At 45.2% G+C, this 20,264-nt stretch overlaps 1 protein-coding gene across 1 annotated transcript in view; it reads left to right on the top strand.

The window, feature by feature from the left end:
• GPC4 (glypican 4) overlaps window positions 1-20,264 on the top strand; it is a 66,671-nt gene that overhangs the window by 33,114 nt on the left and 13,293 nt on the right. Inside the window, exon 3 of the mRNA XM_053955638.1 lies at window positions 10,521-10,912. Within this exon, the coding sequence (XP_053811613.1) occupies window positions 10,521-10,912 (392 nt within the window). The remainder of the gene's footprint in view (window positions 1-10,520; window positions 10,913-20,264) is intronic.

Below are 20,264 nucleotides of genomic sequence, written 5' to 3'. Positions count from 1 at the left end.
ATGTACTTGACCTTTGCAGCAGTTGCTGCTGCAGAAGGACAGTCCAAGTGGCGGCACATCCTTTGGATGGAGGCTGGGATGCCCTGTGGCTTCTGGAGCATTTGCATCAGCTGTTGCTGGAGCACTTTGTGCTGTTGGAACTGTTGCCAGAATTGCTCTGATCTGACACCAAAGCCGTACAGAAATGGATTATCTCCTCTTTAATCGGGAGCATGGAACAATCTGCTGATTATCCATTCCCAAAGGGCTGGCCAGGAGTCATTTCAGCTCCCAGTGCATAATGTGACAGCATCAGATCCTCCTGTGCATATTTGGTTTGCAGGCACTGGGAGAACTTGTGAGCTCAGGAGTCCCATATCTTACATATCCTGTCTAAATATTTGCTTACAGTACAGGTACGTATGCCCCTGGAGGTCTCTCCTGTTGTAATTTAAACCACTAGCCTGATGCCAGCGTTGCAGTAAGAGATGTATTTTCAGCAGCAAGGGAAATGCTTTTTTGTTAAAATAAAAAATACTTTATGAGTTGTTGGATTCACTGTTGCTAAATGATTTTAGAGGTGAAGATTTGCTGGTTAATCTCAGATATGTTTATGGGCTTTGCTGAGAAATTAATGGGTAAAATTTTATGGCCATGTAAGTGTCTCCCTCCTTGACAATGACATTCATGGGAAAGCTGAAACTGACTGTGGTAACATCTTATGCCATAAAAGCAGCTATAGCAGTCAGGGATTTAAATACCCCCTCCCTTTTTTAAAATAAAATCTCTTGTGCCTTGTCTTACCTTCACAACTTAGTGCCCTCCCCTTCACTCTCTTCACTCTCTTGGGGATTAATAACATTATTAGACTTAATGGTGACATTAAGACTGCATAAATGCTCAGTTCCATGTATTAAATTCGAAGTTTCACCTCTTTTGCCCTTTGAGGCTGAAGTTTTCCACGCCAGGGTCTGTGCTAGCCAACAGTGCTTTAGGGAAACTGCTCAGCTGTTTTGAGGAATTGGAGCCAGGACAGGACATAGCCCATAACTCTTCTGCAGTGTTTCCGCTGTTCCGTTGCTTCCTAGATAAGATATTCTTACTTTTCACTTTTTAAAGACACATCCCGAATCTCTTGGAAGATGCAACTTGAAGCCCTTTTCTGGGGGAAAAAAATAGAGGGGCTGCTGAGTCCCACAAGCTCCTTGTTTCTCCTGCCCCTGTATTCACAAGCACTTTTGCTGTTGCACTTAAACCAAGTTGTGTCCCTTTCTTTTGTGCACTCCAGACTTAGGCAAGGCAGCAAACTTCTGCAACCTTCATTGTACAGGAGGGAAGTGTGTGAGGTGGTCTGTCTCTGGACTGGCCTGGCAGTAGGTTTGGTGTTCCCAATGCCCAGATGACAGAAGGAGTTGTATCAAATGGTACAGCCCACGCCAGCATCTGGGAAGTGATTAAATGCCAGGAGTTCCATTTCTGATCCAATCTCTCTGGATTTTCCATTAGCATTTAAGATAAAACAAATACAGAAGTGTAAAAGGAAACCCTTTGGGGACAAAAGTGGAAAGAAACCAAGTCCAAGAAAAAAGAGCTGGCCAGGGGTCCCCAAGTCCATGGTGCACACAACCCTTCTGCTGTACAAGGAGCGGGCAGAGGAATTCCTGTTTGTGGGCTCCATGTTTGTAATGGGCAGGGTAGCTACAGGTACAAAGGTGATCATGATGAGTATCTTTGAAGCATCCCAGGGTGCCCTTGACCAAAGTGTGAGCCCTGTGTTACTCCTGGGTGCATGAATTTCTTCCAGTAACTGGTATGTGGCTGGATCCAAGAGACTGGTCAGGAGAGCATTGGCCAAATAGCTTCCAAGCTCTGCTGAAACTGGAGGCAAAAGCCTGTAATTAATTTCTGAATTTAGTTTTTGTTGTTCAGATAACCCTTTTCTTCCAGCTGCTATCTCCAGGTACGAGTTACCAGGGAGGTGTGCTGATGCAGTGGGATGCATAGCTGGGATGTATTAGTAACTGGGACGGACACAGAAGGGACAAGAGAAAGCTTTTGGTGGTCTCCTTTCTGCTGCTTCAGGCAGTGTGGAGGCAAACAGTGAAAGATGAGCCCCACAGGTGCCCAGACTGCTGCTCCTATAGTTAGAATTTGGCAGCCCATCGGGGTGCTCTGCCTTACCAAAATAACTGCCCTTTGGGGACCTTCATCTCACATTAACTCTTTTACTGGAATCTGCCTGTGAGAGCAAAGACCTGGGCCCTCGTCCTGCTCCCTTGGCAGGGTCCCCCCATGTCTGTGGCACCCAGGACCATGGGGTCAATACTGGCTGCTAGCACATTCATATCTGCAGGAGGCAGCTCAGGGTGTGTTGGCACAGCTGGAGCACTGAGTAGAGACCTGGTGGACCTCTGCTGTGCCAGAGCTGCTTGGAATTTGAGCTTCTGAATAAATCTGTGTAGTGGGAAGAGCTCTCCTCTTGCCACCCACCTTCAGGTGAGTGCACTGATGACCATGGCATCATTAAGGCACAAAGAATGGGGTGGTTTGGTCTTTGCACCCACTCACATTGAGGTGAAGGTGCAGCCTTGTTCTGCCCTCTCCAGAAATGAATGGCACCAAACCTCATGCCAACCAGGGCAGAAAATGTTGGGAAGATTTACCTCAAAGAAGCTGTTGTGGAGAGAGAATCCTTCGGACTTGGTTTCGGATTGGTGCTTACTGAGGATAGGGAGGGAGTGACTGAGGAGAAACTGGAGGGAGCAGCCACCAACACACTTCCTTTAGAAAATCCCACTTGTGGGCTTTTTGTTTGTGCTTTCCCACTCAATGCAACAGCAATGAAACAAATTGTCTGCTGTCTGTGCCTTGGAAGTTTGTTTATTCTTTGTTTTTGTTCAACTGGCTCCCCTCCATCTGGAGGTTTTTAAGGAGGAACATACACCACCATGATTTTTAGTCTTGTTCATTGAGAAGGGTTGTGCTTCTCTGACAGTGGTGAGAACCAGACCTCTCTTTTGGGAGGCTTGGAAAGATCCTAAAGTCAAGTTCAAGTTACTGCAGAAGTAGGAAATCTCAGGGGGTGAGGTGAAGGAGGTTCCTGCCCTATTGGTTAGGTGAGGAAAATATACTAGATCTTGTAACTTAGCAAAGATTTCAGCAAGGGGCGAAAGGATATATAGTACATGGGCTTGGGGGGATCAAACACTCTTATATGATCTCAGGTCAAAGCAGTTCTGCTCTTAAGGTCACAAGTAAATTGCTCTTATCCTTTTGGCTTCTTTTCCTAAAAGCAAAGATGCAGGCAACAGGCTTTGTACATGGCTACAGGAAACGTGCCTGGTGCTCTCTGGTTACTAATTGCTGTCAACCAGTCAATGAGCTATTGTTTGTCTGTTTAAAATTAACTCTCTCTTCCTCCTTCCTGCACAAAGGAGCCACCAAGCCTATGTGCATAGTCCTCGTAGCTGCTGCCCTGAATGCCCATTTTGGTGGTGGTGGTTTGGCTTGGGGGTGTGATAGTCCACTGGTGCAGGGCTGGAGCTATTTTATTAGTGTTTAATGTACTGTAATGTCTTAGGGTCCTGCCACTCACATGCTGGCTGAACAAATAAGAGGCAGCCCCAGCTGGAAGAGCTCTCTGTGCAAGTGTAATGAGATGAGGGTAACTGAGGTAATGGGAACGAGCAAGACACCCCCACTGTTCAGTAGTGCAGGCCCTCCTCACACTCTGACAGCAGTAGGAAGGGAGGCTTGGGAAAGCATGTACCTGTGAAATACCTTAGTGAATGTCCCAGAAAGTTCCTTTGCATTGGGAGGATGTGGGAGGCAGCCTGAAGGAGCTCACTTGCAGGTGAAGCTTGGGTTGGGAACTTGGTGTATTGGTACCAAATGGATGTGGGGCAAAGGCTGAAGCACCTGAGAAATCACAGGTGTGTCTGAAGAGATTGAGGAATGGGTGCAGTGAAAATTAGGCATGGGAGGAGTAGAGGGAAGAGCAAACAATGGAGGAAGAAGAAACAGCTGCAGAGAGGTGCATTGAGGAAGAGTTGTTGCAAGGAGGGGGATGGAAATGCTGGGAATGATGGACCTGCTGCTTGGGGAGGAGGTAACATGGAGGCAGGGGGAGAAAACTCAGCATAGCTGACCAAAACTGGGATGTGTGAGTAGTGACAGTCCCTGAAACCAGGGATGAGGAGGCTACAAAGTCTGGGCTCATCCTGCCCATGTGATGTGGCAGAGCAGGATGGACCAAGAAGGGACCAAGGGCATTTCTCGCTGTTTTCCTAGCTCATGGGATGACTGTGGCCCAGTTGTTTTTGTTGTCTTGACTTTCACTAATCAAGTTTAGGGAGATGTTGTTCCTCCCAGCTCTGCAGTGTTCACATATTGTGGCTGTTGCTGTGACACTGGCAAGATTTAAGCCTGCACTTCTTCAAGTAAAAGAGTTGTGAAAGAGTTCTTCCCATGTCAATAAGTGCTAACACATGTTTGAAAACAGGACAGATAAACAGCTTGTGGATCTGCCCTGCCCTTCTGAGTTCATATTCAATAAATGTGTTAACACTTTGTGTTCATCGGTTTCTCAACACTTCCGGAAAAAGGTTGTTAAGCTAGGATTTGTTTTTCCCTGGTGGAAATTACAAATTCTGTATATGCAATAAAGGAAGTGAAGGCATATTAAAAATAATGAAGCACATTCAGAAAAAAATAATCCCTTTGGACTAGGTGGCATGGCTGTGGATGGCTTCAGCCTCCAGGTGAAGAGAGATGTGAAATATTTGTCTCTTTTCTTCCAAATTCCATTTATCTGTCTGGACTGAATTTTGCTTTAGATGGTAGGAGCAGCTGCAGGGTGGAGTTTGCATCTGCACCTCTGGAAAACCCAGGGACAGAGCCTGTGGGGCTGTGGCTTGGGCAGGAGCATTTGTCTGGGAATCCATCTTGCTGTTGTGGACATTTTATGAGTAAACCTTTTAAGGAGAATATATAATTAATCTCTTTGTGGCAGTGTTCTCCTGTACACACTAGAAAGCGTAATTGTCTATACAGACAAGCAAATTAAAGGTTTTGGTAAGACAGACGGTCCTTAATTAATCATAATCTGGACAATGTATTAAGAGTATGCTCAAAATGCTGGGTGGCAAATTATCTGAAACTAATTAATTGTGCCTATAAAAATTCAGCATGTTCCATATGCGTGCTTGAACCTGGTTTTATTTGTTTTTTAAGGTGGTTGAGTAATTGCACGTCTACCTGGGATCTGTTTGTGTAGTTGATTTGTAAACCTCAAACAGAATAAGGCCAATTGAAAACTCAGCTCTTAACTAAGGAAACCTGGTGCATGGGAAATGCAGCATGTCTGGTGGCTTTTGGAAGCAGAAAGGCAGCCCTGGTGTCCTTTTGGAAGGGCACCAGCACCCCTGAACATGGCCAACAGATGGGTGTCTGTAGCAAGCACATTGGCTCAGCAGCCTTGCTGAACTCTTGGATGAGACTTGACCTTTTTTTGCACTGCAGTTAAGGTTTGCTTTGTTCTGTAAAACGTGGGGGTTTCAGGTGCTGAGCCCTGGGTCACTGGTGATTTGACTCTGCAGTGGCTACAAGAGCAGTAAGTGTGGTGCTGTGGAGCACTGTGCCTCTCTGTGTGAAGGTATTCCCTGAAATAAATGTGTTTTGCTCCTGAAAATAATGAAATTGAAAGCACAGCTTTGCACTCCTGCAGTGGTCAGCTCTGGATTCAGCCCTGAGGACTCTGCCTGGGGCAGGGCTGGGGAGGCTGAGGACACCAGTGCTGGGGTCCTGACACAGGGCAGGTGGTGGCTGGAGGCAGCTCAGCCCAGGCAGTTTTTTCTGCTTTTCCTTTGTTGCCAGCGCATGTACGGAAGTACCAAACCTGTCTGTGGGTGAAGGGGAATGTGCCCCTTTGATGTGTTCATCTCATTTCCAGGAGCTGCCTTTGATTTAGGTAGGACTGTGCCCTGCAGCACTGGACTCTCCTCAGCAGAAGCCCTCTTGTATGAAATATCCCACTCTTGAAATATCTGAAAATGTTAGCACAAGGAATAGGAAAACACTGCATCCCTTCTTACTTCTAAAAAACAAAAACAAACAAACAAACAAGAATATTTTCAGGTGACACCTATGAATCCAAGATCAAAAATATATTGGGTCTGAAAGTGTCACAAGAAGTAGATGTGCTGTTTGGAGGTGGGATTTACTCTGTCTCGCAGTGGGTGGAGTGAGTGTGTTTCTTCAATTAGCTCATATATCTGCAATTTGGAAGAAAGATTGTTTTGAATTATTCTGGCAGTGGAAGCACCTTGGGGAGATGCAGTGCTCCCCTGCACTGGGTTACTGGCAGGGCTGGTCTGCCCTCAAGCTGCAAAGAGGTAATACATTTTATTATCTGGAAAAAAAAGGAAATTGTCAAGTAACTATGGTTATGTTTCTCAGTGTGCTCTTTTAAAGAAGGATTTGTTCAAAAGCAGAGACTTCTTTCCCCTGGATTTGTATTGCAGAGATGGCACATATGTCACATCCTGATTTTCTTACCATTTCCTGACATCTCTAGGCTTTCATCAAGTAGTGGGCATTGAAATTCTACCCTGAAATTAAAAAATGTTAAAAGAATAAACAGAGCCCAGAGTTGCAGATTGCCTGATTGTAGATTACTGCCCTTTCTGCCTCTTAAAGTTAATTGCATTGGAAATGTCATCTTCCTTTGAGCATCAAAGCCCGTAGCATGCACAGGATTAATTCTGCGATACAGACAAATTTTTAAATTGTTTCTTGACATTAAGAAAGGTTTTGTGGCTCTGGTCCCACAGTGCTGATTCCCTCAGCCTGGAGCTCGTCCTCCTGAGCATCACCTTGAGTGAGAAGGTGATTTTGCATCAGCAGGATTTGGTTGAGGTGTGTTGAAGGCAGTACAGCGTGGCCTTGCTCCTCAGTCAGGTTGGACCAGGGCTGGCTGTGCCATGTTATCCCAAACCCTTGTCTGTGGTTCATCCTCTCTCTGTAAGCCAGCCCTCTCTGCAGGCTCTGCTCTTAGTCAGGAGACCCAGGGAGACCTTGGAGCCACGTGCTGCTCTTGCAGGTCAGTTTGTGAAACCCTTCCCAACCGTGTGTGTGCCTGTGTGTCGACAAGAGGGGCCAGCCCTTGTCCAGGGAGTTTAAACAAGATAACTGGAGGGAAGAGAGAGCCTGCCATCCCTCCAGATAGCAATGTCTGAGGGAGCACTGGCAAAGTATGATTTGTCGTCTGTGAAAAATGTTTGCATTTGACAGCTTTTCACAGGAAGCCTGTCAGAGTGATAATTTAATGAGTACAGATTGCTTGCAACACAGCTGTAAAACGTGCTTTTACAGTGCTGTAAAGTAAGCAACCGAGGCCTTTGTGTGTTTGCTTTGTTTGAGAACAAGTCAACTTCTAATACAAATGAAAGGTGGTCATTTATTTTACCCAGCAAACAGTCAAGACGTAAGAGAGGAACCTGCCATTTTTCTTCTTGTGGTGGCAAGGTTAATGCTGGGTTATGTTGGTGTTTGCTAATCAGCTCATTTCTGTGAAGGGGAGAATTAGTATCTAATTGGATATAGCAAGTTACTAGTCAGATTAGCATTTAACTCATAAAAAGGACTTTCAGGCTTTTTTCTTTTCCTTGCAGGCATCTATGCCCATAGTTTGCACAGAGAAAAGATTGATGTTCCGTGTGGCGCCCAAGCTGATTTCTTGATATGGAGATAGAAACTGAGGATGCAGACTTACACTGTGCCAATAGCTACACTAAAATGCATCTATAGATACAATTTAATTGCTGCTGCTGACCAGGTTAAGAGTGCTGTGTGTTGCATGAAGGAAGATGCTGTGCATATCCCACTGCTGGGTCCATCCCTGCTTGCTGTGTTGAGTGACCCTTCATCCCCAGTGCCATGCTTAACATCACCCCTCCCCTCCATCCAATCCCACCTCCAACCCAGGAGCCTCAAGGTGCCAGCAGTGGCACCCAGTGGCCAAGCCACAGGCAGTGGTCACCAGAGCATCCTGTCTGGCATGTGCTGGCAGGGGTGGATGCTGACTCCGGGCTGCAGACACAACCTCCTCTGTCCTCTCCTCCCTTCTTCTTTGGGAAGTGGCACTTGAGAACAGGAGATTTCTGTCCATGAAAATGGTGGTTGAAGCTTTAGCCAGAGACAGCAGCGCTGTGCATGCATGCTGCCTCCTTCAGCAGTGCTGCCTTGTGCTTTGGGAAGTGCCTGGTTTTGGTGGGAAGTTTTCATTTCCTTTATTTACCTTCCTTTTGGACAAGGAAAAGCTGCTGGCTGGAAGGCTGCAGGTGTGCAGGTATTTGCTGCTAATTAGATTGCAGAATTTTCTTAATGGTGATTAATGAACTTACCTGGTTCTAGCCCACATGAAAAATTGCTAAGAGATGAAGAGCTCTAAAGCCTGGATACAGTTTATTCAACTTCCACTTTGGAATGTAACCAATAAAATTAGTTTGGTCAGGAGAATAAATTGGTTATGGTAATATGGATGTATTATTTAAGATAACTTTCTTGGCTTAAAACATTGCTTTGGGTTCTTTAGACTGATGGTTGGAGCTATCTGGTAGATTTGCCATCAATATAATTTTAAAAATCTAATTATTTTTTAAGAGTTTGCTGATGCATCTAGCAGGTTTTGTGCCTGGTACAAAGTATTTAAATAAACAACTTATTTGGTGATACTAAAAGGTCTGAGCAAGGGAAGGAAGTGAGCCTTCAAAATGATTAAGTGAATTAGAAATTAATATACACCAAGCTAATCTCTATAGTATAAACCAACAGAAAAAAATCTTCCTGGAGAGGAAATGCCAGTCATGGGAACGAAAGTGGAGGTTCCTGCTGATATTGGACAGAGGACGTGTTGGGTGTTTGAAATCAATCTCCTCTTCCCTGGATCATTTCTCTTGTGCTCCTAAGAGGCTGCATTATATACAGCCATGTCAGGCATTGAACCCCATGACTTTGCTCATCAGGAACTCATGGAATGTTTCAGTTTTTCCAGAAAATGTTTTCTGTGTTAGGCTTTGTTTGTACTGGAGCACTTTGAAGACGAAAATCTGAACTTCAGCATACTTTTAATGTTTTTTAACAAGGTTTAAATTCACACTAGGCCAAAATATTCCTCCCCCCCCCCTTATAACAACTTCTAGCTCTAAGCATTGCTCCTTTGAGGATTTAGAAAACCACAGAGGCATGTTTTATTAAAAAATATTTATTGAATATGAGTCACAGAAAAGCAGAGGTCAGAATCCTCAATTCCTGGTGGCATGCATAAAATAATCTGTTTCTTCACCCGGCTGTGCCCGCTCCCCGGGGTGCTGGTGCTCCCTGCGGGGCTGGAGCAAACAGGCATGGGAGGCTTTGTCCCTGTGGCACCTGCCTTGCTCTCCTTAGCTGCCCCCAAGGCCATAGAGAAGGGAGTTTTTTTCCAAAATGGCCCAAATGCTTTTCGTCTACTGGACCCCTCCTCTATTTTTAATTTCATTTTATCTCATCTATGCTAAATCTCCAAGGCAAAGGCTTTGTGGCAGGGTAGTTTGTGCTTAGACCCATGTGTCAAGGTTATGGTGATGTGTTCTTGGAGGACGTGTTCTTTAAACTGCTTCTGCAGTGGTATCATCATCAGGTCAACTTGTTATCAGTGTTTGAGACACTGCCAAGACATGGCAGCAGCCACTCTGGGCTGTCCAGTGCTCCCAGAGAGTGAACCAAAGTGGGGAATTACTTTTAGAAAATTAGAAAGATCACAAACCCTATCTGTCCTTTGTCATTTGAAAAATATCTTGTTATAGTGCCAAGTGTTTAGGCCTTAGATTTTAAGCAAATTCTGAAATATTTATGGGGGTTTTCCTGCTACCATAGACATCTGAAGCCCCTTCTGCGATCAGGACCAATTGGGTAAGTGGTCAGGCCTTGCCCTGAGAGATTATGAACTTGCAGGATGGGAGAAAGAACCTGTAGGTAGATTTTTTAATTTGTTTTTTAAATATATTAAAGTTTTTTCATTTTTGAGGCTGGTTTATGATAATCTTGGAAAATGAATTGTCAAGAACTGGAAAGAATGTTTCATTTGTGCAAAACATCTGTTTCACAAAACTACCTTTTTCTTTCCAATATGTTGTTCTTTGAAATTACATCTTTTAAAATGCCTGAATGGAAACATCAGAAACTTTTGCGCTTTTTTTGTCTTTGTTTGCTGACTCTTAATCATGATATTCATATTTGTATCAGGAGAGATTTCACTCATGAAAGTCTTCCAGTCTATAGAGAGTTTTGGGCATTGGTTTATGAAGAGTAATCAAAAATTTTGAGATACAGACATGGTTTTGAGGTACAGACATGGAAAATTTCTAGGGGGAGTCCTTTAATTTTCCATTTCAGTTTGATGATGGTCTCGTTGTGCTAATCCTCCAGTTGAGCAGTGGTTGTAGGAGTGTGTGAACACACAACCAGTGCCCATGTTTACCATCTATTCTCTCCCTCTTTCCTAGAGTTCTTCAAAGAGCTCCTGGAGAACGCAGAGAAGTCTCTGAACGACATGTTTGTGCGGACGTACGGCCGGCTGTACATGCAGAACTCGGAGCTGTTCAAGGACCTCTTTGTGGAGCTGAAGCGCTACTACGTGGGCGGCAACGTCAACCTGGAGGAGATGCTCAACGAGTTCTGGGCGCGCTTGCTGGAGCGCATGTTCCGGCTGGTCAACCCCCAGTACCACTTCACGGATGAGTACCTGGAGTGTGTCAGCAAGTACACGGAGCAGCTGAAGCCCTTCGGGGACGTGCCGCGGAAGCTCAAGCTGCAAGTGACGCGAGCCTTCGTGGCCGCCCGCACCTTCGCGCAGGGCCTGGCCGTCGCCAGGGACGTCATCAGCAAAGTGTCTGCGGTGAGCTCTGTCCCATGAGTGTTTGGCCCCGTGTCCCCTGGAGCCGTGATGGGCAGCATCTCTCCCTGTTGTCCTGTACCTAAGGGGGGTGGTGGTAGCTGAGTGTGGGTAGGACCCAGCTCCATCTATGTAGGCTGCGCTGTTGCGTGGTAGAGTCACGTTCTGAGGACACCGCTGCCCAGTGCTGCAGCCTTGTTCCCCAGGTGGATGCTTTCCTTCTGTCTAGGGAGCAACAACAGCAGGAAATTAAATGCCTTCTGCAGTGGAAATAACCATGTTTGCTTGTGTAATGGCCATATCTTCTTCTTAATATTGCCTTTAAATTACAGTGAGTCAGGGATGCTACAGGCATCTATTATGGAGCAGCTGATGATTTGCTCCTTGCTCCAGGGCATGGGGAGAGGCAGTTCACATGAGCAAACAGCACTTCTGTGACAACAGTAAGCTTGAGCCATCTGCACAGGGCAGAAGCCATTTGTACTTGGTGCCACACATGCAGCACAAGTTAGACCCCAGACTTTTATAGTGAAGTCACTTTTTGGGGGAATAAAACAGCTGTAATGTGTTGGTTACTTAAATGTTTACCTCCCTCTTCATATAAATCACTTTGGAGTTGTTTAAGTGGGGTGACTGCTTTTTTGACATGAGATTTGTCTTTAATTTTAGTCTGGATTGTATGGTATAGGGAACAGTCAATAATCCCCTTGAAGTGATTATGTAAGATAACAAATACTAGCGATTTCCTTTAACAAACTCAGCTCATTTCCTGTGGGCTGTGGAAGATTTATTGTAATCATTTAATTGGGCAGAGAGAGACGTTTACTTTCTCTCTACCTGGTTATGGAGTAATAAAACGTGAGGCTGAAAGAACAGGCAGGAGTTTGAATCACCCCAAGTGCCAGGAAAAAAAACCAAAGAATAGCTGTTCAGATACTATTAGAAGCAGAATGCAGTTCTGTAGGCAGCACAAACAGCATCCTTAAATGAGATAATAATTCAAATTTTTTTTACTTATGGGGATAATATTAAAATACTGTGGATAGGGGAAAAAAGAAGTCTGCTTCCATGTTAATTTTTCTTGAAGAGAAATTAGGCAAACAGCTGGCAGTAGGTCAGAACATGTATGGAAGGGCAGAGAAAATTAGCAAGGAAGGAGTTGCTTAACTAAAATACCCAGACTCCAGGAGGGAGTTGCAAGTTAGCAGTGACAGGTATAGGTCCTTGGACACCTTGGCTCTCCACCTAATAGAGATGAATCTCAAGTTAGATTAATGTGCTGCTGGTTGAGGATGGGTTTGTGGAGGTTTATGTGTGACATGTGGGGGTCACTCTTACAAGATCACCAAACCTTTCAGCCTCAGGGATGCTGTCCTGGTGGGAGGGAGGGGTGGTGGCAGATGAAGTGTGATGTCTCTGTGCCAGGCTGCTGGCCAAGCCTGCTGACTCTTGGTTGGGGTTTCAGATTTGGTGGTTTTTGTGGCAGTGTGGCAGCTCTTGTGGTCAGGAGATGGGGTTTTCACTGCTGTAGAGTGTGGATGAAATATTTGGGTGGGAGGTCTGGCCATTAGGCCCCTGTACAGTGCAATTACTTGATAGGCAGTGAACGTGCATGGGTGTGGGATCGTGTTTATTCTCCATCTGCTCAGAATTCATCAAAACGTCTCCAGACTTGACACGGAACCACAAGGGCTACGGTCCCTGCATCTGTTACGAATCAGTCGTGAACCCGAAGTGGCATTGTGATTTCTCTTTCCCTTTTGAAGATCCTTGAGTGTAGAGTTGCCTTCAACCCTAGAATTAATTGCTTGAGTGTGGAAAGCTACCCAGAGTCCCACGCAGCTGCAAAAATAGCTCACGTGTGGTGGACAATCACAGTTGCTCTCCTTTCCACTTCAGTTTCACAAGTTGCACTGGAAATCCTGCAACAGATTGACTTTTCCAAGCAGTAACAAAAGTCCCTGCTGTTGAATACCTAAGCTTTAGTAGCAGCAGTAGAAGGAATAATAATCTTTCCTGTAGTGTTTTAATCGCATTCAGTGGGAATCTAACATCGTGTTTCTGCAAGACACAATGGGAAATCCTAGATGTGAGTTTAAAAGCTGATGTTTTTATGCCTGCTGCTCTGCGGTTGTGTTTTGGGGCTTCCCACATTACATATAGATTAGCCTGGCTTTGCTGAGCTCTATGTAATGACTCCATTGACTTTTCTTCCTTATTATTTTTACTCAGGAGTTGTAGTGGAATGATTGCTTATACCAGGGATTAACTTGGGGGATAAATCTTCATTCCTCTTTATGAAAAAATGTCCAAAGGAATGCAGATTAGTTTTGCTTTTAATGTGCTTTGTGACAAGTAAGTTAAAAATGTTTAATTGAAAATCTTCAGGAGGAGAAACACAAACTACTGCAAGGCCCAGCTGTGTACTTTCCCGGGATACTATCAGGAGAGCAAAGAGCACTCTGCACTGCAATGGCCTTGATGGCTTTTTAATGATCCCAGATATTTTTACATCTTCACTAGGGAGTTGCATTTAGAAGAATATTGTTCTTGTGTGAGTTTGGGAATAAAGAGGTAAAAGAAGAGAGAATATTGAAAAGCTGCAAGTACGCTTGATTTCTGAACCAGAATGCTAGAAAATAACTTCAAATTCAGCCTTGAATGGATCAAAACCTGTACCAGTGTGCTGAAACACACAACAGAGAGAAAGCTGTATGGTTTTGAGAGAAGGGACAGACTTTTTTCAAACGGTCTAAGCCCCATCATTTTGATGCTCGAATCTTCACCCCTCAAATTCCCTTCTTTGGACCCAAAAAGTACAATATTTTTTTGATCTGTTGGGAACAGCAGATCTGCACAGGATGCTGTTTCTGCTTGTTAGAGATGTGCCCTGCCTCTGAGGTTGGCTGCAAGGGGCTGGGGCCCTCCAGTGCTGCTCTCTGTCCTGTGCTGGTGCTGGGTGCTTTCTCCCTGACCTTCCTGCCCCTGCCTTCAGGAGATGGAAATCTGCCTGTCCCCTAATCACTCTCCTGCTCTTAGCCCTGGACAAGCACTGAAGTCAGCCAGGTTAAATTGCTGCCAGAAGTGACATTTCCTGCCCTGGCTAGGGCTGGAAAAAAGGAGCAAATACAAGGCAGAGCCATGAGTGACTGAAAAAGGATGAGAACCTGCAACTGGGCAGTTCTCAGGCTGCTGAGATGTTCCCATAATTGCGTGCCATTAAACCCACAGCCTGGTCGAGGGTCATGACACCTTTGAGGGCAAAGTGCACTGGGGCTTGTAGGGTGCAGGTCAGCTACAGCTATGGGGTGAAAGTCTGTTTTTGTGAGGGAAGAAGTGGAATCAAGGGCTAGGCTCCCTGACAGCATTTTGTAGGGTCAGGAGGAGCTGGGAGGGGAGGTCTGGCTGGAGGTCAGCAGCATAGGCACATGAAGGCTGAAGCATGCAGCCACCCAGCATTGAGCCTCTCTGTCTGTGTCACCCTCTCTCTGCAGACCAGGATGTGTGGATGTGACATTCTGCACTTGGTAGTGGTGGTGAGAGTTTTCTGGAGCCCCCCAGGAAATTTATCCTGATAAACTGTTGTTTTGGGATTCTTTTACCACTTTTCCCTCTTGTGTCCTATAATTTGAGGCAGAACTGCCGGGAGCACAGGAGGCTCTCAAATCACCTCCTCAACAAGCATTTGTGTGCTGAAAGCCACATGAGATATTACTGCCACCAAAGCATCTGGGCTGCTGGAAAGCTTCTTCCAGCCTATCCTTGGGAACCCTGAGAAAGGCAGCAGCTTGAAAGTTGTATGCAGGAAATGGTGTTTAGTTTGGAAGCACAGTTATGGGCCGTATGAAATAATGCAGTTTCATACTGGTGACATTAGCAACCTGGAGGAGGCTGCTGGAGATGTTCCCAGCGGGTGGAGGAGGTCAGCTTTCTTTGTATTGGCATTTCTGCCCTAATGAACTGTAATGGTAGCAGCCAAGGAGAGCATTTTCTTCAAACTCTTAATGAAGAGAATTGCAGAGGGGGACAGGTGATTGCCCTCCCACAGGTGCTCCAAAGCTGGAGAGGGAGCCCAGTGGCTTTTTTCCCCCTTTTGCTTTGAGCTGTCTCATCTTGAATGAAGCACCTGTGGAACAGAAGTTGAGCTGTTGGTTGACCTGCTGGTCTGCATGAGCAAACTGCACTGTGGCTTGTGTCACTTTTGGCATAGGTGCTGAATGTGGACCAGCCATTGGCCTAGGAGAAGCAGTGATGAAAATAAAACAAAGAATGAATAAGAATTAAGGCCTGTGTCATCACAAATAGTAGGGCACAGAGATCTGTACCCCTAGTAATTACCATTTGAGGATCTAGAAGTTTAGTCAAAGATCTGACCTTCCTCTGTGCAGTTTTTGCCCTTGATTTGACTTAAGGGGAATGTGACTGTAATCCTCTTTCAGAAAGAATTTCATGTTCCTATATCCAAAGGCTGCAATATCTTGCTCAGGCAAGAGCCAGCCTTGCCAGGGAAGTGACAGAAATGGAATATGCTGCTTGCATGCATTGGGAAGGGACAGGAGGGCAGCACTTCTGCTATGTGGGTAACTAAGAAACAGCCAGAGGAACTAAGGAGCCCTTTTAGTGTGCAGCAGAGGGCCCTCCAAAGGGACAGTGCTCTCCAGGCAGCAGGTTGCAAGCTATGAGGCCAGGCCAAGGGGCTGCCGTGCACAAGGACATTTCCTTCCACATACCAGGGGCAAACATCAATGCAGAAAACAATACCAAGCACTTCTCCACATCAAAGACGACCCTGAGAAGACCTGCCAAGAATGTGACTGCATCTGCCTCAGTTCCAGCCATCTGAGGGCCTGTGCTAGGCCTTCAAAGCACGCTGGAGCAAGCAGTCAGCTCAGATTTAGGGCTGGGAGTGCGTGGATAGGACTGTGGATTTGGAGCTGATGGTGTCACGCAGGAGTACTTCAGTCCACTGGCATGGTTTTGGCTTTTTCTTTCTCTGCCTTGCACTGTGGTTCTGCTGCTATTTTTGAAAACAATGTGAAGGATAATTAAGGATGGTTTTGGTTGTAGATGCCCAGATAAATCTCCCTGCTGCTTTACTCATTAAAGCAAACGTAACGCTCCTCATGATCCGTGGTGTCTGAGGCAGGGAGAGGCTTGTTCGTACAAGAACAGGCTTGAAAGGCCCTTTGGTCCCAAGGGCACCATTAGCAGGAGATGCTGAGCCTGGCATCGCTGTGTAAGTGTTCAGAGGGAGAGGCATCCACTTGGCTGGCACCCTGAGGTCCCCCGTGCCCCTTGTGGGCTGGGGGTGCTCTTGGGGCAGACAAGCATGTGAATGTTAAGAGCAGCTGGAGTGCCTGGTGGTGTGACTCTCAGGAGCTCTGCTTTTCCTCTTGGCACTGTCACATCTGCAGTGGGGGGAGCACACTGTGAGTAGGGAATTGAGCAGAAATGTACTCTTGAACTTTTCCTCACACGAGATAACGCTGTAGCAGACATTGCCATGGGTAGCAAGTATTGAGACACAGAGTCATGCAGTTCCCAAGATCACTCCTAAATGTATTCCCTTATGCAAGACCTCAGGGGCCTACATCTGTGGTTGAACCAGATGCTGTCTAAATTATTAATGTTCTAGCACCAGGCCAGCAAAATTGGTTAAATGCGTAGTTAACTCCAAAACACTTTCATTGGAATATTTGGGGTGGGGAAGCAAACCAGGAGCCTCCCAAGTGATGTTCTGCCTCACAGTGAGCTGAACGTCAGGACCAGCATGTGCCAAGATGATGTTCTTGCACAACACTGAGAGAAGGAGAAAATGATGCAAGCAGGGTTGTGCTGGTCCCAGAACTCGATGACAACTCACTTGTCTAAGATGACTGCTCACCTAAAGCATCTCACAGGCAACTTCAGAGTATGTTTTTGAAATCATCTTTCTGTGTCACTGGGAAGTTACTCCTTCAGTTTTTTTTTGGCTGGTATTGCTGTTGTTCTTTTTTTTTTCTCAAATAAAACACAGTATAAAACAAAAGTAATTTCACCACATTTATTTTCAAATTGTTGGATTTTTTTTGTTTTCTGGCAGCTGTGCTGCTGGCATGGCAACGCTGTTGTTGTACAAGCATGGAAAATAAGAAAGCCTGAGTTATCAGTGTTTTTATAAATAGTTATTAAAGCTGACAGGATTTTAAATGTTATTATTAACATTCTTAATGCTAACTTGAGGGTAGAATGAGAGAATGTAATGCAGCTCTGGCTGTCTGACAGCTGTGGGAGCTCCCTGCAGGACTGTCCATGGTTGGAGCTCTGTCATCCTTCCTCAGCTATTCCTTGCCTTGGGAAGGAGATGAAAAAGAATCTGTTTGCTTCTCTGAATTTTATCTGCTTGCACAGATCAGTTTATCTTGAGTTTTGATGGTATTGTGGTAGCCTGTGAATAAGGCATTGCACTCCATAGGTGTGTACTTTAGTGATGATGTTTCTACCAGAGGAATGCATCCAGCTGCAATTGCCAGCAAGTTGGAAAAGGCTAAGGGTGTAACAGTTTCCCTCATGTGAAACTCTGAAATGGGATGGGTATGACAAGGTACCAAGAAAAAACAGATTTTATTATGCCAAGAGCATGTCATTTTTACAGGAACATGATTTTACCTTTACCAGTCAATGTAAGTTGGGACATTACCCCAACAAATGTGATATGAGATGTTTGCATTAAGCCCCGAGTTGTTTGCTTTTCACTTAATTTTTGTGAATTGTGTGCAAATCTGTGTTTTTAAGGAGCAAGTTTGATAGGAAGATTGGTGCCAAAACACATCTGTTAGCAGCTTTTAATCTTCACGTTTGACAAAGCGTATAGATATGGACAAATTGTAATTTACATGATGAAACCGCAGGGTGATGGATTGCTGCAGTGGTGTGGAACGCCATGGAAAGGAAATAAATTTTACAAGATAAAAGGAAGGGACTGGAGTGCATTTACTTCTATCAGAAGCTTTTAAAGGGTATGTGCACTGCAGCTACTACTACCTGGGCTCAGATCTACCAGAGTAAATCCCCTCCAGCAAATAAAGCTTTCTTTGGTACTCTGCTTTATTAGAAAGGAGATTACTTGGTTTTGAGGGTCATTCTAGAGTACAGTTTGAATGAATTTGAGTTGCTTTCCAAGATAAACACAACCCCAGAACAAAGCATATCTGGGTTTACTGTTACATACAACGGCGTTTTAAGAGCTTGCACCTGGCGTGGCAGGGCCAGCATTTAAAAGCTTGTGAAGAATTGCCAGTGCAACACATGGCACACCCCACTGACAGAGCCAGAGCTGGTCTGGACCGGGTACAGGCCCTGTGCCAGGGGTTAAGGTTCTCCTTGCAGTGATACTCAAGCAGTTAAGCATTTATCACTGTTGTAACGAGGTGTAATTGCTCATAGTCTTCCCCAAAACTCCCTCATAGAGTGATCTCTGATTGTGTCTTCCTGTTGCTTTTTGACACGATAAAATGCCAATTATAGACTGATGAATTTGCCCATTGTCTTCCTCTTTATCTGCAACTGTATTGCACACTAACAGCTTCCCTGTGGGTTACATCCATCGCTAGCAGAGCTCGGTTTGGCAGTCACTGCAGGCTGGGGTTTGTCTTTTCCATCACCCCTTTGTGATCACCCTCTGCTCAGCTCTGTGCAGAACTCAAACCTATGTGGGGAAGGAAGCAAAACCTCTCTTGCTTTTAAAATCATCCCATGTCTTTGCTCAAAGGACCTGATCCAAGTGACCATTGCATATTGCCTGCTGTGGAATGCAGGAAAGCAGCTTCAGTTTCCCCTGCATCTGCTGGGATTCGTAAAGATCAACCCCTATGGAATATCAAAGCGGGGGATGCTGCGGGGCTGCAGCCGCTCGGTGCTCATGGGACAGGGGGAACCTAAGATGGGAAGGAGCCTCCTGGGTCATGGCTCTGCGGGTGGGTTTTTGCAGCATGCTGCCTTTAATAAAGCTGCAGCTTTCCACAATCAGGTTGGGGAATCCTCCTGCTCTTCATTCCACTTCAAACTGCTCTAGCACCTGGCTCATGCTGTCAACATTTTCCTAATTTTTCTTCCTGAGGAGGATGCAGAGCACTCCTTTGAGGGCTAACAGTGCTAGGATGGCCAGGATCAACTGATAAGCCTCTGGACTTAGCATGGAGGTCCTGTCACCCACTGCTAAGTGACACAGGAAAGGATTTTTATCAGAGAAACAACTAAACTATTAAACTTAAGTGTCCTTCAGAGCTCTTGTTTCTGGGTGTGAGATGTTATTTAGTTCCCCCTGCCACTTTTTTGTTGTGCAAGGACTGCGCCATCTGGATAGCAGATGATACCTTTACAGTTGTCTGTTTCCAGTTTTCCGACTATAAATCATCTGATTTAGCTGGTTTCTGTTGCTTAAGCTCTTAGTATTTGATCCAGCTCTCCTTTAAAGCCATGCTGTCCCAATAGGGAGCCTTCTGCTGGGGCTCCTGCTCCCACTGTGCCTTCCAAATATATATATACTATAGAATGTGTATATGCTCTTGAGCATCTGAATCAGATTCCACAGCCACCACAAACAGCTTTCTACATGAGTTCTCCTTTTCCTCAGCCAAACAGGCTCTTTGTGGAGAAAAGAAGGGTAAAGTGGTGTCTGATGAATGTTGCTGGCCAGCCAAAATCCAGTGCTGAGCTACATCAGCTGCAGAAAACTGTCCTTCTGTCTCTCTAACCAGTTCACTTGCCTGCTGAAGGGAAACCATGGGTTTTTTTGAGTTGTCAGAAACAGCAGATCTTTTTCTGTCATCTCTTTCCATAAGGAAAGAGGGTTTAAAAGTTTGCTGATGTTATTAACAAAGCCAGCTTGATTATGTACTGCTTTTTCTTTTCTGGTTTGTTTTTGTTAAAATCTGTTGCCTTCTAGTTTCATGGGCGGTCAACAAGGTTTTGCACCAGAAGATTAGGCTTAATTTCTCCATAGTCCTCGCACTGAGATGGGCAATAGTAAGGTCCTCAGCATTTGTGTGGTACCAGATCCTCCTCATGTACAGTCATCTCCAGTTAGTCCTATTGTCTTCTGCTGTGAAGTTAGTTCCCAGACCCCAGCATGTGAAGGCCATCCACATCTCCAGCTGTTTGTGTTGAGGGACTTTGCTCTTTCTCAGGGATGCTGTGTGTCTCCTCCAGCACAGTCTTGGACCACAGCCTCTTTAGAGCACTTCTCTAAATGTCTTACAAGGAGTCTCAGGTGCATTGTTGAAAACACCAGACACCACTTCTGTTTTTTCAGTGTATCTCTGATTGCATCTTAATTTTCTATTTTCATATGTGTCTAATTAACACTTAAACTTGC

Source organism: Vidua chalybeata, chromosome 14, assembly GCF_026979565.1.
Source record: "Vidua chalybeata isolate OUT-0048 chromosome 14, bVidCha1 merged haplotype, whole genome shotgun sequence".
Classification (NCBI taxonomy): domain Eukaryota; kingdom Metazoa; phylum Chordata; class Aves; order Passeriformes; family Viduidae; genus Vidua; species Vidua chalybeata.
The sequence above is the reverse complement of the archived record's forward strand: the minus strand, read 5'-3'. Positions and strand labels throughout refer to the sequence as shown.